This window comes from Apus apus, chromosome 12, assembly GCF_020740795.1.
Source record: "Apus apus isolate bApuApu2 chromosome 12, bApuApu2.pri.cur, whole genome shotgun sequence".
In the NCBI taxonomy this organism is placed as follows: Eukaryota; Metazoa; Chordata; class Aves; order Apodiformes; family Apodidae; genus Apus; species Apus apus.
In genome coordinates, this window is record NC_067293.1 from 11,736,760 (window position 1) to 11,750,822 (window position 14,063).

Here is a 14,063-nt window from a genome sequence, read left to right on the forward strand (position 1 = left end):
TTGTTCCAGTGCCTAAGAACACTTTTGGGGAAGAAATTTTTTGTAATATCCAATCTAAACCTCCCCTGGCATAATTTGAGGCTGTTTCTTCTTGTTCTATCACTTGTAACTTGGGAGAAGAGACCAATCCCCCCCTAGCTCCAGCGTCCTTTCAGGTAGTTGTAGAGAGCAAGAAGGTCTCCCCTCAGCCTCCTTTTCTCCAGGTTAAACAAACCCAGTTCCCTCAGCTACTCCTCACAGGACTTGTGCTCCAGACCCTTCATCAGCTTTGTTACTCTTTGGACCTTTGCCACCACCTCAATGTCTTTCCTATAGTGAGGGGCCCAAAAGTTAAAATACTTCCTCCCTCTCTCCACCACTTTTTGAAGATTTTGTAAACTTAGTATATTTTGTTTTATGGTGTGGCACTAGAAGAAACTGTATCAGAATAGCTGAGTTGCAAGCTTCACAGAAGGTGAAGAAGAGGTCAAAAACAGCAGAAAGAGAACAAACTTATGAGGCTAATGTTATGGAACTTAATATTCTTTTTTTCTCAGATGTGTCAAATATCTGTTTGGAATATGCATCAGACACATCTTGCTCAATGTGCAGGATATTGGTTTGAAAGGGAAAGCAGAATACTTAATCTCCATAGGGGTTGTTATTTATTCTCTTCCCTGGCAGAGGCTGATTTTTGTTTTCTTTGAATTGTTTATTTTGTAGGCTGTTATGCTATATGGATGATTTCTCTGGTTGCTTTTATGCTTATTTATGCTGGAAATTAAAGAGCAAAACTATACAGCTGCTGTTGAAAGCTAACTGGCATTCTCTCCTGTGGTACTATGCACACAGTCTAACGTCAGGATAACTTGAAGCCGTTATGATCACCGTACCTGGTGATTAGACTTTACATTGCAGCAGTGCAGTGTACAGTTGAAAGGTAGTCCTAGTCCTCCCTAGTAAAATATTATGAAATTTTTTGTCACAGTTATGAAAACATTGGCAATAGCTATGGGGCAGAGCAGTAGGTGAACCATATAGCCAGACTGGGAATTCCTTTCAGCAGCAGCTTAAGTTGACTCTAAAATCCCACCCCGAAGTGGATTGATTTGCTGTCCACTAGCAATGCAGACAAAAGAAGTCCTGTGCCGTGCCAATGCCTAGACTTCATAGAGTGAAGTTGGTAAGTATTAAGGTGACTGAACAGAGTCCTCTACTGTCCTGATTTTTAGCACAGTAGGCTCTTCAAACAAAAGAAACAAGGAGTGATGGAATTTATTATTCTTACTGCTAGTGAACAACTGTCTAAACTTGCCTCCAAATGTGCACTTAAATGAAGCATTATTAACTACAATAAACTTGTTTGCTGATTGGTTTGTTTATGCAGCCTTAGAGTATGTAGCCCTCCAAAACAGAAAAGGGAGGTAGTAAAATTTCTGCACCCACCGAAACATCTGGCAATTCTGCCTGTGAATATTGAGATTATTGTGCCAAGGCTTTAGCTGTCCAGGACACATGCAGTGCTATTTTTCAAAGATTCCGACACTGTATGCAGTGTTTGAGCTGTATCTGTTTCACTTCCTCCTATTTAAGCATCAAAGAAGAATTTACATCTTGTTTCTTTCAAAGGGTATAAACTACCAGCTCTTGATGATGATTATATAAATTGATTAAAATGAAAAGTTGGGAGACATGAAAAGTCAGTCCATTTGCATACCTTAAGATTCTAGAGTACCTCATTGTAGATTTATCCATCTTTTTCTGGCCACAATCAGGGTTTTGATATTTCTGTATATTTTATATAATCTTGTAAAGCCCCATTGTATTTTCCTTTTGGAAACGGCTGTTTGCAACCACTAAATTACTGTACTTTACTTTTATATCCCTAATCTTGCATCTAAACCACAGGCATTTGTTTTTTATGTGTCTGTAGCTAATGGAATACAGAGATGTGTTGCTCTTCTTACTGTTGCAGTTTTTTACTAGAGGCAGATTCTTAGGAATTAAATTGGTCCTAATAGTTACAAAGTTCTGAAGAGGCTAAAAACCAGGAAGATGGCGTCTGTCAGCCCTTCTGTTAGGAGGTGAAAGCTTTCTACAGGCAGACAGGTTAACTTTGATGTTTTCATTTTTACAATGACAAGACTCATAACCAATGTGTTGATTTTTGTGATCTTGTACTCAAAGTGGTATTGCTGTAAATCTGTCTTGCAGCTTTTTGTGGAACTTATTCAAAGGCAAGCTGTTTTTTTATATGATTTTATTTTTTTCAGGGTCAATTTTGTACTTTTAAAAAAATTATTTCTGCTTTTACTGAGTTGTCATCTCAATGGTGCAGAGGAGGCAGCAGGCAGAACAGTGAGCATATCCACCTCACTCACCAACCAAACTGTGCCAGGGAGTTGGAGCTGCTCAGGCACTGGTCTGAGCACAAAGCAGTCTTTGGAAACCTGCAGTTGCAGTTTCCCAACACTCTAGTTCAAGCATGGTTTTATCCAGGTGCAGAATGGTATGGAAAGGGTAAGGATGGATGTAGAGAGGTTCAACTGCCACATATGCTGTTAGTTCTGAATAATTTCTAAGTGTGTTAAAAATTTTGTAAACTTTTTAATGTGCTAAAACTTGGTTACGAAGTAATATTTACAAATAAGGGGTAATTTGTGTACTTGTTTTTGTATTTTGGTCTCATGATTTTTTCATTGTTGTGCCCTAAGTCTAGATCACTGGGCAAATAGTTGTTAAACCTTTGAATTAAAACAAATAAATGCATTTTAATGGATTCTGTTTGGTTTTGTTATTCTAAGTGTGCCAGGCACCGAGTCTGTCTTGCTTAAGACCTATAGAGCTATATAAGAGAACCAAAATTCACTTTCCACTTCAATTTGTAATATTAACAGTCACAGAGGGACTAATATTAGATAGCTAATCATCAAATGAGATAAGAACATGGATTCTGTTGTCTCAGGCAGGCTGTGCTGTAGTCTATCTTGCATGTAGCAGTTTCTGTTAGCAAGAACAATGATTACTGGGATTTCTTGAAGTTTAAGCATTTAAGTAGGACCTGACCCTGTTACCTATCAATCAACACAGGCCAAACCTGAGGTTACTGGCAGACTTCACTGTAGGACATAAATCCTTTAATCACTAAATATTCCCTGTCTTTCAGGTAAGGACCTCAGGAAACAGTGTTACAGTATTAGGAAGTTTCTCTATGCTTCTTGCAACTTTAGTGGAGTCTTTTATTTCCTGTTCTGTATCACTTTAGTAGAAGATTGTAGAATACGTACAGTTTTCAGCCCAAAAACTGTAATTAAGGTGCATGGATGATCTCATGGTAGTTTTAATGCACTTCAGAAATGTTTCTAGCTGTAATTAAAAATAAACTTAAATAAGACTGCAATAATGTTGTGGCCCAGTACATCTCAGACAAGCAGGCATTGAATTGTGTAACATTCCTGGCAAGTGCTATTTCTGGAAAAGGAACATACTGGATATGTCCACCTGTATTATTATATATGCATTATTGATGTTTGAAGTTTTCATGCAGTTAGGAAATTGAACCAATTCTCCAGGTTAATTTTTCTTGAACAGTATTAAGACTGATACAACAGCTGAAATAGGAATCTAGTAGGAAGTGTCTTATGGAAACCTGAGATGAACTAAGCAAGCAATTTCCTTTTTTCAGGCATGGATAATTCTCTGCGTATCTAATTGTTTAATATCAAGAGACATGTAAGAATAAGCAAGTTTTCACCTCTGAAACATCTAGTGGGAAACTTTCGGTATGAAGTTTTAGCTAGTCACTCTCAATGGACTGTGAGTTTTGGGTAGGTTTTACCCAATTCAGGCTATTGATACCAAATCTGAGAGATGCTAAAATCAGCTATTTACTCAAGCAGGTTTTCCCTTCAGAGGCATGTTTAGTTGGTTTTTTGTTCATTTTGGTTTTTTTTAAGGAGGGAGGTGTTTGTTGTTGTTTGTTTGTTTTAATTCTTCTAAATCAAAACTTCAAAGCAAGTGGAGTAATGGCTGCATCAATCTTCAACATCTAAAGGTTACATGGATTGTATTGGTTTGTTTTCAGAGACTTTGACTAATTCAGTATTACTAGATCTCCTGTTTGTAGATGCAAAGGCAAATAAACCTCACTTGTAAAATAATCTGGGAATTCCAGGGATATATTAGAAATTTCTTGCTTTGTCAGTAGAAAATGCTTCTCTGTGCACCAAGAGTTTGGCTCAGGGAACAAAGTTCTCAAAGTCACTTTACTTGTCTGGGTACTTTCTTTTGTTAGGAGCTGGATTGTGGCTTTGTTGCAGAAACTCTGTAAGTCACTGTAAACTCTACACTATTTTTTTTTTTTCCTGATAGTTTAGACATTTGCTAGATATGACATGCAAGAGATAAATCCCTCCTAGCAAAGCAAGCCTAGATAGTCTTTAAAATCACACTTACTACTGTAGGATTAATATGAAGAAAGTGCATTACAATTATTTTAGGTGACACTTCAGGGCATACTTTGACAGACATTTCGCCAGATTAAGTTGTTGAATAACGTTGCTATAAGTAATGTAAGTAATGTATTGGTTGAACCAGTATAACTGGTTCTGCAACAAAGTTGTGGTTTTTTTAGAAGTTTGAAACCACTTACCCCTGTCAGAGAGTAAGGAGCCCAAGCTGGGATGAAATTACATGTTTAAAGTTAGACATAAAAACTACACAACTGACATGTTAACTGATACAAATACTGATAAGTAGAGTGATATAAATATTGATCTAACTGATATAAATGCTGATTTAACTTGGAGTGCTTAGTGAATCACTTCTGAATTAGACTGACAACTGCGTGCACCTGTTTACAATGTTCCTACAGCAGGCAAAATGGAAAGACAGCAGTAATCACAGGAAATATTTCTAACACCTTATTAGCCTTTAACGTTAAGACTAAGTGGAAATGCTGAAATTAAAAAAAAATTACTAAGCCACACAATCAAGCAGAGAAACATAAAAAGCAATGGCAATTCTTTTTCCTTATTTTATTGGGTAAATGATTTAAAAGGTAATAACAATAGTGTTAAAACTACTACAATATCTTTCCACAGCCATATCTCACAGACCCACAGATAACCTTCTATATTTTTTTTCTTTTTCCTCATTTTTCTCTTATTAAAGCCGTATTTATATTAAAATGCCCATTTCAACAGTTTCTTCACACTAATAGCAATTAAATGTGGAAGGAAGGAGGATCTAGTTATAAAGGAAGGGGGTTCAGGTAATCTGTGATATTATTGTAATCAGTCAAGTTACTAAGGAAGGAAGGAAAAGACAGAGGCCTTGTAAGCTACTCCAGGTAGCTGTAAGCCCATTGTGTGTCACCACTGCATTAAAGATAACTCAAGATGCTGGTGAAAAATTTAATTTTTTGTAACATATAAAACACTAAAATAACTTAGAAACTAGATCCAAATATATTGAAAAGAATCAACTTTGATATACAAAAACAGTCATAAGTTGTTACAAAAGTTTCAAACAAAAGTTTGTTTTCTCAGTGCGTTTATGTACCAGCGCAATTACTGGGTCCAGAGCAAAGAAAGAGGTTTTTATTTTTTCTTTAATAGTAATAAAAAACAAGGAAAAACATATCTTTGTATATAAAGAATCATTGCTGGTCTTAAGAATAAATGTAACCAGAAACCCTTAAATCTGAGAGGCACACTTTGGGTTTCCCCCCCCTTTTTTTTTTTCTTTTTTTTTTTACCTTTTTATTTTTTAAACATAAAGGAAAGTCACCAGTTTATTTAAATGGAGGAGGTATTCAGACTCCCCAAATAAACTTAATTCAATTAACATCACTAGCAAAAATCAGTTAGAAACTGTACAAAAATAAAAAAGTTAACACATTTAATCCTGCAGGGATTTTGTAAGGACTGGAAGGCAGGCTTTAGGAGCAGCATTTGGGCATGGCTGGAGGCTTCTTTGGTTTGTTCTAACACACATAAGAGATGTAACCTACTCCAGACAACAATTTTAAAAACCCGCACATTTGAAGACAAGTAAAGAGGTCCATATACAAACACCAGGGTGTGCAAATGCATTTGGCTGCCTTGATTTCATAGTGTATCTGAGGTCAGAACTCAGGTGTGCCCTCCCCCTGCTATGGTCAGCATTGGGGTTGAGATAGTGAAAAGTCAGTGCTACAGCAGTCGCAGCAGAAGGAAGGCCACTAGAAGCATGACTAAGTAATAGTTTCATATCAAGTCTATGGTTTTGCTGTCTGACTCAGTTCACTGAACAGGGTTTTTAGAATCTAAGCAAAATAATGTAGAAAAACCCCAACAATCCCTTTAATGGAATAAGGCAAACTGAGTAGTGCTTATAAAAAAATTAGCATTCCAACTTAAAAAACAATGAAATATGCTACTTGGTTGTACCTTAACTTCTAATAAAGTCCCCCAAATTTTAAAAAATAAGAAAAAGTTCTAAACCCCACAATATATCTAAAAGGGCACTAAACATAACTTTGAGGGAACGACATTTGTGAAAGCAGTTGTTGATCAGCTTTAAGCAAACAGACCTATTCTGTCCCAGTGCATGTCACAGTGAACTGCACATTTTGTACAAGTAAACCCACAATTACACAGAAACAATCTGTAGCATTTTCAGCACTTGCATGCTGAGGAGGTAGGTGCCCTAGAAACACTGTCGATAGACTGATTATTCCAATCTTAAAAAAAAAATAATCATACAATCTGATTGACCACAGACTCTGTAACAGTTTTTTAATTAGTGATACAAAACTCTGGTCCAGAAGGGTCTGGCATTAACTCATTTCAAAAGCACACCTTTACAGTTTGTATAACACCCTTTTAACTATATTTTTAAGCAACAGCTACTGAGAGATAGACAAAAATGCATTGTGCATTATGCTGTATACAAAAAGGAGACAAAACTATCCTTTTCCCCCCCAAGCCATGGTGGGAAGTATTGCTGACCTTGTCCTTAAAAACCTGCAGGATTGTTTATTCATCAGTATATCATTATTACACTGGTAAGAAATTCTGTATAACATCTGCATATATCGAAGATTTTTTTAAAAATCTGATATGATTTTAGATCCGCATGACCAGTCACGTGACCTGCTTGAGGTTGATTAGCACCTTTCAATACATATATATTTTTATATATAATAGATCTTTTTAAAAAACTTCTAACAATGAGCTCATCCAGAAGCATGAGCATGCTGTAACGAGATGACAGATAAAGATGGGGTTGAATGACTTTTTTTTTTTTTTTTGCAGCAGAATGATTCAGTTTGTGCTCAGTTTCCCTATAAGGGCAAGAAAAGAAACAACACAAATTCTTATCAGGTAGCCACTTGTTCACAATTTCCACTTGAAGACAAATCTGTTTAAAAGTGTTCCCCAAGTAGAAACAAGACAACAGTATCATCCAAAATAGCCTCTGTATAAACATCTATTCCATTTTGCAGCTTCTGGCTGGCATCTCTTGGCTCCTGAAATTTCAGGCCCTCTGCTTATAAATTAAGGCATCACAACTGAAAATGTTAATATTTGGACATCAAATGCTGTGGATGAAGGAATACCAAAGACCTTCTACAAGAACCTCCATAGAAATTACGTGGCAAAGCTAACCTCACATAAGGGATGAGCATAATTTATCCGCATCTGTTTTTGAAACGTTATTGAAACATTTTTATAATTAGTCTCATCTTTTTTTAACTGATTTTATCTATTTGAATTTTTTATATATATTTTATATATACATTTACAGACATTCATTATTCAAAATAACTGGAATTTCTGCTTACTGTGGTTCATTCATATTAGGAAGGTCTTTTCTATAATTGATGGCATGTGTTGTCCCCAGAATATGCACTGAACTACAACAAGTATTCGTGGGAGTTCTGCAAGCACACAAGGAAGGAGCTAGCTCCTACCATGTCCTAGGCGTGCAAACACACCACGCATACCTTCTGCTAAATCCTATTTTTACAGCAGGAAAGAGTTCCAATCAGTTTTCTTTCTTCTACTGTGTGGAGGGGTGTCAGAATTATTACACAGTGCTTAGAGCTCTCAAGTACTATTCCTGTAATAGATGAAAACATGTAAAATTATGGCATACTTGTCCTGTGCTCAACAATCTTTTGTCTTTTTTAGACAATAGTTAACTTTATCTAAATATTCATGACTTGATAAAATTCAACAAGTTCAAAAGCAGAAGAACAAAACAGGGATTTTTATTTTCCAAAATAGGTTTGCTATTAAAAAAAACCCCAACAACTCACTTAAAAAAAAATCCCCAAAAACCTGACACTAGAGCAGACTCAGTATCGTTTGCTAGAATGTCTGGCATATTTGCTATATTTTTTCTATGAGTTTTATATATAAGTATATAGTTATGTCATAGTCAAAGGCACTAAAATCTAAATCCATTTTCTTCCTAATATGACATCTGCTACTCACCAACCTGTTTCAAAAACAAATGTCACTCTTAATTTGAGATAATCAGAAAGGCATTGTCTCATTCCAAATGCATTATTATGACTGGGGTGGATTGGCCTCAATTCCCAGCACAGGATGGGAGACAAGGGTACCTGGTAGCCTACCGGATTATGTCACACCCTATCAATTAGACCACTTGATTCTGAAAATGCTGCCATGTTAACATCACCTCTTATTGTACATGTAACTGCTTCTCTTCATCCAAAAAAGCATTTTGTGTATCAGCCTTGATATTTTGGCTCTGTGTGCTGGATCTGAAGATCATGTATATAGCTACATGAAAGCTGTGCTGTGGGGGTGAGATATTGTACAAACGTTATTAAGAACATTATGAAAATGCAATAAATTGTCTAGTATAATACCTGAATTGGATATGTTTCGTTCCCTGTCACACCTACTAATGCAAAAGCCATTAATGCCTTTTTGCTATGCAAAGCATCCCTAACTGTAATCCCTAAACTCTTCCTTCCATCCACAGTTACAGAAAGCCTTGATTGATATAATTCAATGTTAATGAAGTAGAAATTTAAAATTTCATAAAAAGCCCAAGGGCTATATATGCTGCAAAAAAATCTGCAGTGACTCAATAATAAAAAAAAGTATGGGATCTTTGTAGCAATGCAGTTTTCCCTCCCGTTGCCATGATGAGCTTAACCAACTTAGAAGCCTCGACATGGCAACGGAAACTATCATCATAAAATGGTACAGTAATAGAGATAGCTAGACCAAGAAGGGGCAGGGTCTCCTGGGAAGAGGTCTGCAGAGAGGTCCAGTGACTGGTCATGCGGCTCAGTGTCAGGAATAATGGTTGTATGGTGGAAGGGGGTGCCCAATACCATTTTGGAAGTGATGATGCTGACGATGGGCAAGGTACTCTGTGTAGCTCATTGTCATCTTCTCACTACGGTACCTAGGAAAAGAATAAAGAAGGAAATTCAAGAACTGTTACCAGGAAGCTGTAAGTAGCACTAAAAATTCTGCACTAGTGGTATACTTAAAGATAACAGCTCTGTACTGCTGATGTTAGGAATAAGACTAATTTCAGTTGCATAATGGCAGGGAGGGAACCACCGTGGTTGTCAGGATCATTCTTTAATCACATGACAAATCACAATTTAAATGCTTATGAAAAATATTTTAAGCTAACAAAATGATTGCTTTAAGTAGAGGCAACAGAAACTCATGATGATGTATTGAGAAAGTCCCGTATTTTCAGTGAACTCTCTACATAAAACCTAGGAGAAAAACTGTAAAAAAGCACCTCATATTTTTGGGCCATTTTAAAACAGTCAGTATGAACTGTTTGCCAAATTCTGCTTTTAAAATAATCCCAGCTACATTAAATTAGAGTTGAACAAGCTAAGTGACTTCAGCCACTCCTCTTTAAGTTCTGCCCAAAGGCCCTTCACCATCATGGTTGCCTTCCTCTGAGCACACTAATAGTCTGATGTCCTTATATTGAGGCACCCAAAACTGCACACAGGACTCAAGGTGAGGCTACATCAGCAGTGTTAAGTGGGACAGTCACTTCCCCCGACGAGATACCCACGCTGTACTTGATGTACCCCAGGACATGGTTGGCCGTTTTGGCTGCCAGCACGCACTGCTGACTCATATTCAACTTGCCATCAACCCAAACCCCCAGGCCTCTTTCTGCAGGGCTGCTCTTCAGCCACTCATCCCCCAGTTTATACAGATTACTTGTCCCAGGTCCTGCACTTACTCTTGTTAAATTTCATATGGTCGGTGACTGCCCAGCTTTCTAGTCTATCCAGATTTCTCTGTATGACCTCTACACCCTCAGGGGAGTCCACAGCTCCTCCTGGCTTAATATCATCAGCAAACTCAAAAGTATATTTGACGCCTGTGTCCAGGTCATTTCCAAAAACATTGAGAGTGCCAGAGGAACAAGAGCAGAACACCTTCCACTTGCAGTTTTTTGCTTCAGTGGATGTGTTTTGGAGCATCAAAAGTGCCCATGCGTACTTGACACAACAGTATTTGTTAATGATGTAGCAATTTAACAAATGGCTGCTGGTCCTTCTGGAGAGATTAGCTGCAGCGCTTCTGGAATTGATGTGAATGGCATGTAAGCTGGTCTGTGAATGAAATCCCCTGCCACTGTGAAACTAAACCATAAGCTTGGCAGTTGCTGAAGGTGGTTGTAAGTGGGTCAAAGCAGCCAAAGGCAGCCTGACTAGAATTGCATCTGCTTGTTTAAACAGAGGGAAGAGAAAATACAGTTACTGTCCTTACACATTCTAGACCCCTGCAGTTGGAACACTTATTTCAGCTCCACTATTTTTTAGTTCTCTCCTTCAAAACATGGCCAGAACTACTGGGTATTAACTTGAAGTGAAGATAGTTAGCAATAGACTAGTTTGGATCAGCTTAAAGCTTTATTCACACACAGGGCACTTACTTTAATTCAGAGATTTTAAAAAGCACTTATTCCACTCTTCCAATAGATCTTTTACTGTATGACAAGAAATTATTAAATTGAGGCTCTAAAAAAGGTTGTCTGATGCTGGGAAATAGTTACTATTTTAATATTACTGTTTCTGAAACTCAGGAGAAGCTGAGATTTTAAGCAAGTAAAATAGCCAAAAAAAATTAATTTATTCTGAACATTAAAAATTATGCCTTGTGTATTCCACTTAACAGGCCAGTAGTAGTTTAGATGTTGTGGACTCAGGTACACTAAATACAAGAGTTTTTGGTGGGGTGGGTTTTTGTTCTGTTTTGTTCTGTGCTCACAAGCCATTGTTTCAAACAAAATCATGTCACTGGAAGAAAATGTGTGCTATACGGAGTTTTTGTTTCTTGGAAAAATATATTCCTACTGAGGTTGGTCATTTAAGAATTATAGCACTGTTACTAGTGCCCCAGCTATCTACAGATATTCTTTCTGAACACAAGAAAACAAGGTGTTTAGCTAAATACATTAAATGCAGATTGGGGTTCTGCATTTGGAAATTTAGCTGGATTCTGTAAATCCTTCCTCCCTAAATTAACCTTCAGAACTGCATGTTTTCCTACACCACAGCTACTCCACAGAAATGAGGTTCCTACAAGAATCTGAAATTCTGAACAGTCATTGAGGCACAATGTCTTTGTTCTTCATCTACTAGATCACTGAACAACTCCTCTAATTCTAAAATATTATTTTTTCTAAGAAATTTTATTGTCTAAATGTATTTGCTGTTACTACTAAGTAATAACAAAATTCATAGATGAAGATGACAAATGTGGAAGCATTGGGTTTTAACTACAAACAGGGAAGTTAAGTCAGGCTTACACCTAGATGCACTAAGAAGGAAGGAATTTCCAAAGAAATCAGGACACAGAAACTAAAGTAATATATACAGCATTTTTAGAACTTACCTTGTGACCCTATGAGTCCCTAAACATGTATAAAAGATAGGAAGGGTAACAGTTTCGGACAAAGGATTCTAACTTTGTTATTTGTATTAGTAGTATGGTCTCTCTGAAGAGGATGAACAGTCAATTAATACCTTCCTTATGATGTAAAATTTAAAAAAACTTGTCACTCCAAGCATGGAATAGATAACTAAAGTTTAGCAGTCATTTTATACAGAAAGCTTAAAAAAGACTTAATTTTAGAGGCATTCTTACAGACATTTACTCGTCCACCATATAACTGCAATATTATGGGCAGAGTATCTGCTGCTAATTCTATAATACTGTAGGCCCCACCAGCCAAGAAGCCCTCAAGAACACATTTTATTAAATTAGCAAAATCAAAATACACTAGTGTGCAAGAGCGACAGAGTACGAAAACAAACATTAAATTCATGTCTTCACTCCTGAGAATACCCTGCCATATTTTAATGACTACACTGACTCTCAAATCAAGTAGCTGATTTGCATACCTAACACCCATTAAGATAAGGGACACCTCTACTCCACAGGAGAGAAAATCAACCCAGCGCTGTCTCTGAGAACCCAACAAATCACTAGTACTGAGGGGCAGACCCATAGTGCAGCATTTGCTCAACACCATCTGACAAGGCAAAGGTCCTTGTTATCAACAGTTCCTGAACATCTCTTACAGCCAATGAAAAAGCTGTAAAAAGTAAGAACCAATACACTACAAAGATTTTGCAGAATTATGAAAAGGAATATGCAGGTCTCCAGTATATATGTAGCCTGATATTTAACAACAGCCTTTTCTTTCTTGCTTAGTGCTACTAATCCCTATGCCAGGCACAGATATTCTCAGAAATCTATACTGTTACTGTGCAAAGAAAGAAATAATTAACAATATATACAGGAAACCTTACTATTAACATCTGAAATAAGCACTTACCAGGACTGAACACATCACAGCATTAGAAAGCAAGGACTTACTGTAGTATCCCATGATGCGTACCTGGTTAGCTTTATTGTTTTCCTGAATTCATTAGTAATTGGAGCTTTGTAGCCTCCTTTCCTCAATAACGAATCTATGGTTTGAATGTGGTCCCATCCTGTTGAATTTCACAATAGTAAAGATTAGTGAGATATATAGCAAAAAGAATAGATGTTGCAAAAATACAGTACATTTATGTTACTGACAGTGGCAGTGCACTGCTGAAGCTTTCTACAGAACACAGATCATTCTTCCCTACTTAAGAATAGTTGAAGGAAATAAAATGCGTATGATTTCTTTACACATAAAGTTTGCTACATAAACAACATTTTTATCCCATACTTGAAATATTTTGAAAGTGGACCCACTATATCCAGGTGTCCTAAATTGGGGGAAAGATACAAAACTAAATTTTCCTGAAGCGTTTAAGTATGATCACATATCACAATCACTTTATACATTGTAAGTGGCTAAGATCGTATGAAAAAATAAAAGAATTACTAGTTGAACATGTGTAGAGAATAAGTATCACTTAACTTTACAGTGATATTTCTAATTTCAGAACTACTACGCAATACTATAGGTGGCTGGGTAATAAAAACAAGTGATGGATTAAAAATACAGATTCATTATTGTTCTCAGTAAAATCTTCATGCTATTCAAAACTCCTATTTATCCATTTTGAAAAGCCTAATATTTTAAGTAGCTGCTAGACATGTTATTTCCAGAAGATGGAATTACGTTGGTCACAATGTTACATTATTTTGGACTTTCACATGGGAAGTAATTTTCTTCCATCCATCCAAACAGCCAGGCAGCCAGTGTTCATAAAAGGAATTAAGTACTAGCAGAAAGTACCTAACTGAAAAAAAAAAAATCAAACTTGCTCAATGCAGATTCAGGGATAAATCAGCTGTTAAGGTAATGACCAGACATCCCATCATTTAACAGAGTTTTTGCATGTCTCTAATATCACAGCATGCTGAAAACTGGCAACTTTCAACAGCTGTGAAGTTGGTTGACAGCACTGTACCACCCCCCCATACTGTATTTCCTGCCAGCTACACAGCATTTATTACTTGTTTAAAAAACAGCTATGGTTTACTGCATCCCTGTAAGGGAACTGAAACAGGCGTATAATTGGCATTTTATATAAGAGTCTTCTTACAATGAAATATTGCTCCATCATC

At 36.7% G+C, this 14,063-nt stretch overlaps 1 protein-coding gene across 3 annotated transcripts in view; it reads right to left on the minus strand.

Moving 5' to 3' along the window:
- Positions 1-14,063, minus strand: part of AMMECR1 (AMMECR nuclear protein 1) — a 119,198-nt gene that overhangs the window by 17,758 nt on the left and 87,377 nt on the right. For 2 of the 3 annotated variants that reach the window (XM_051630658.1, XM_051630657.1), the window contains exons 6-7: positions 12,895-12,991; positions 9,338-9,411 (exon numbers count right to left, since the gene is read on the minus strand). In XM_051630658.1, coding sequence (XP_051486618.1) covers positions 9,338-9,411; positions 12,895-12,991 — 171 coding nt within the window. Of the gene's footprint in view, positions 1-5,000; positions 9,412-12,894; positions 12,992-14,063 lie in introns of those variants that run through there. The other variant, XM_051630659.1, reaches the window with a different exon arrangement.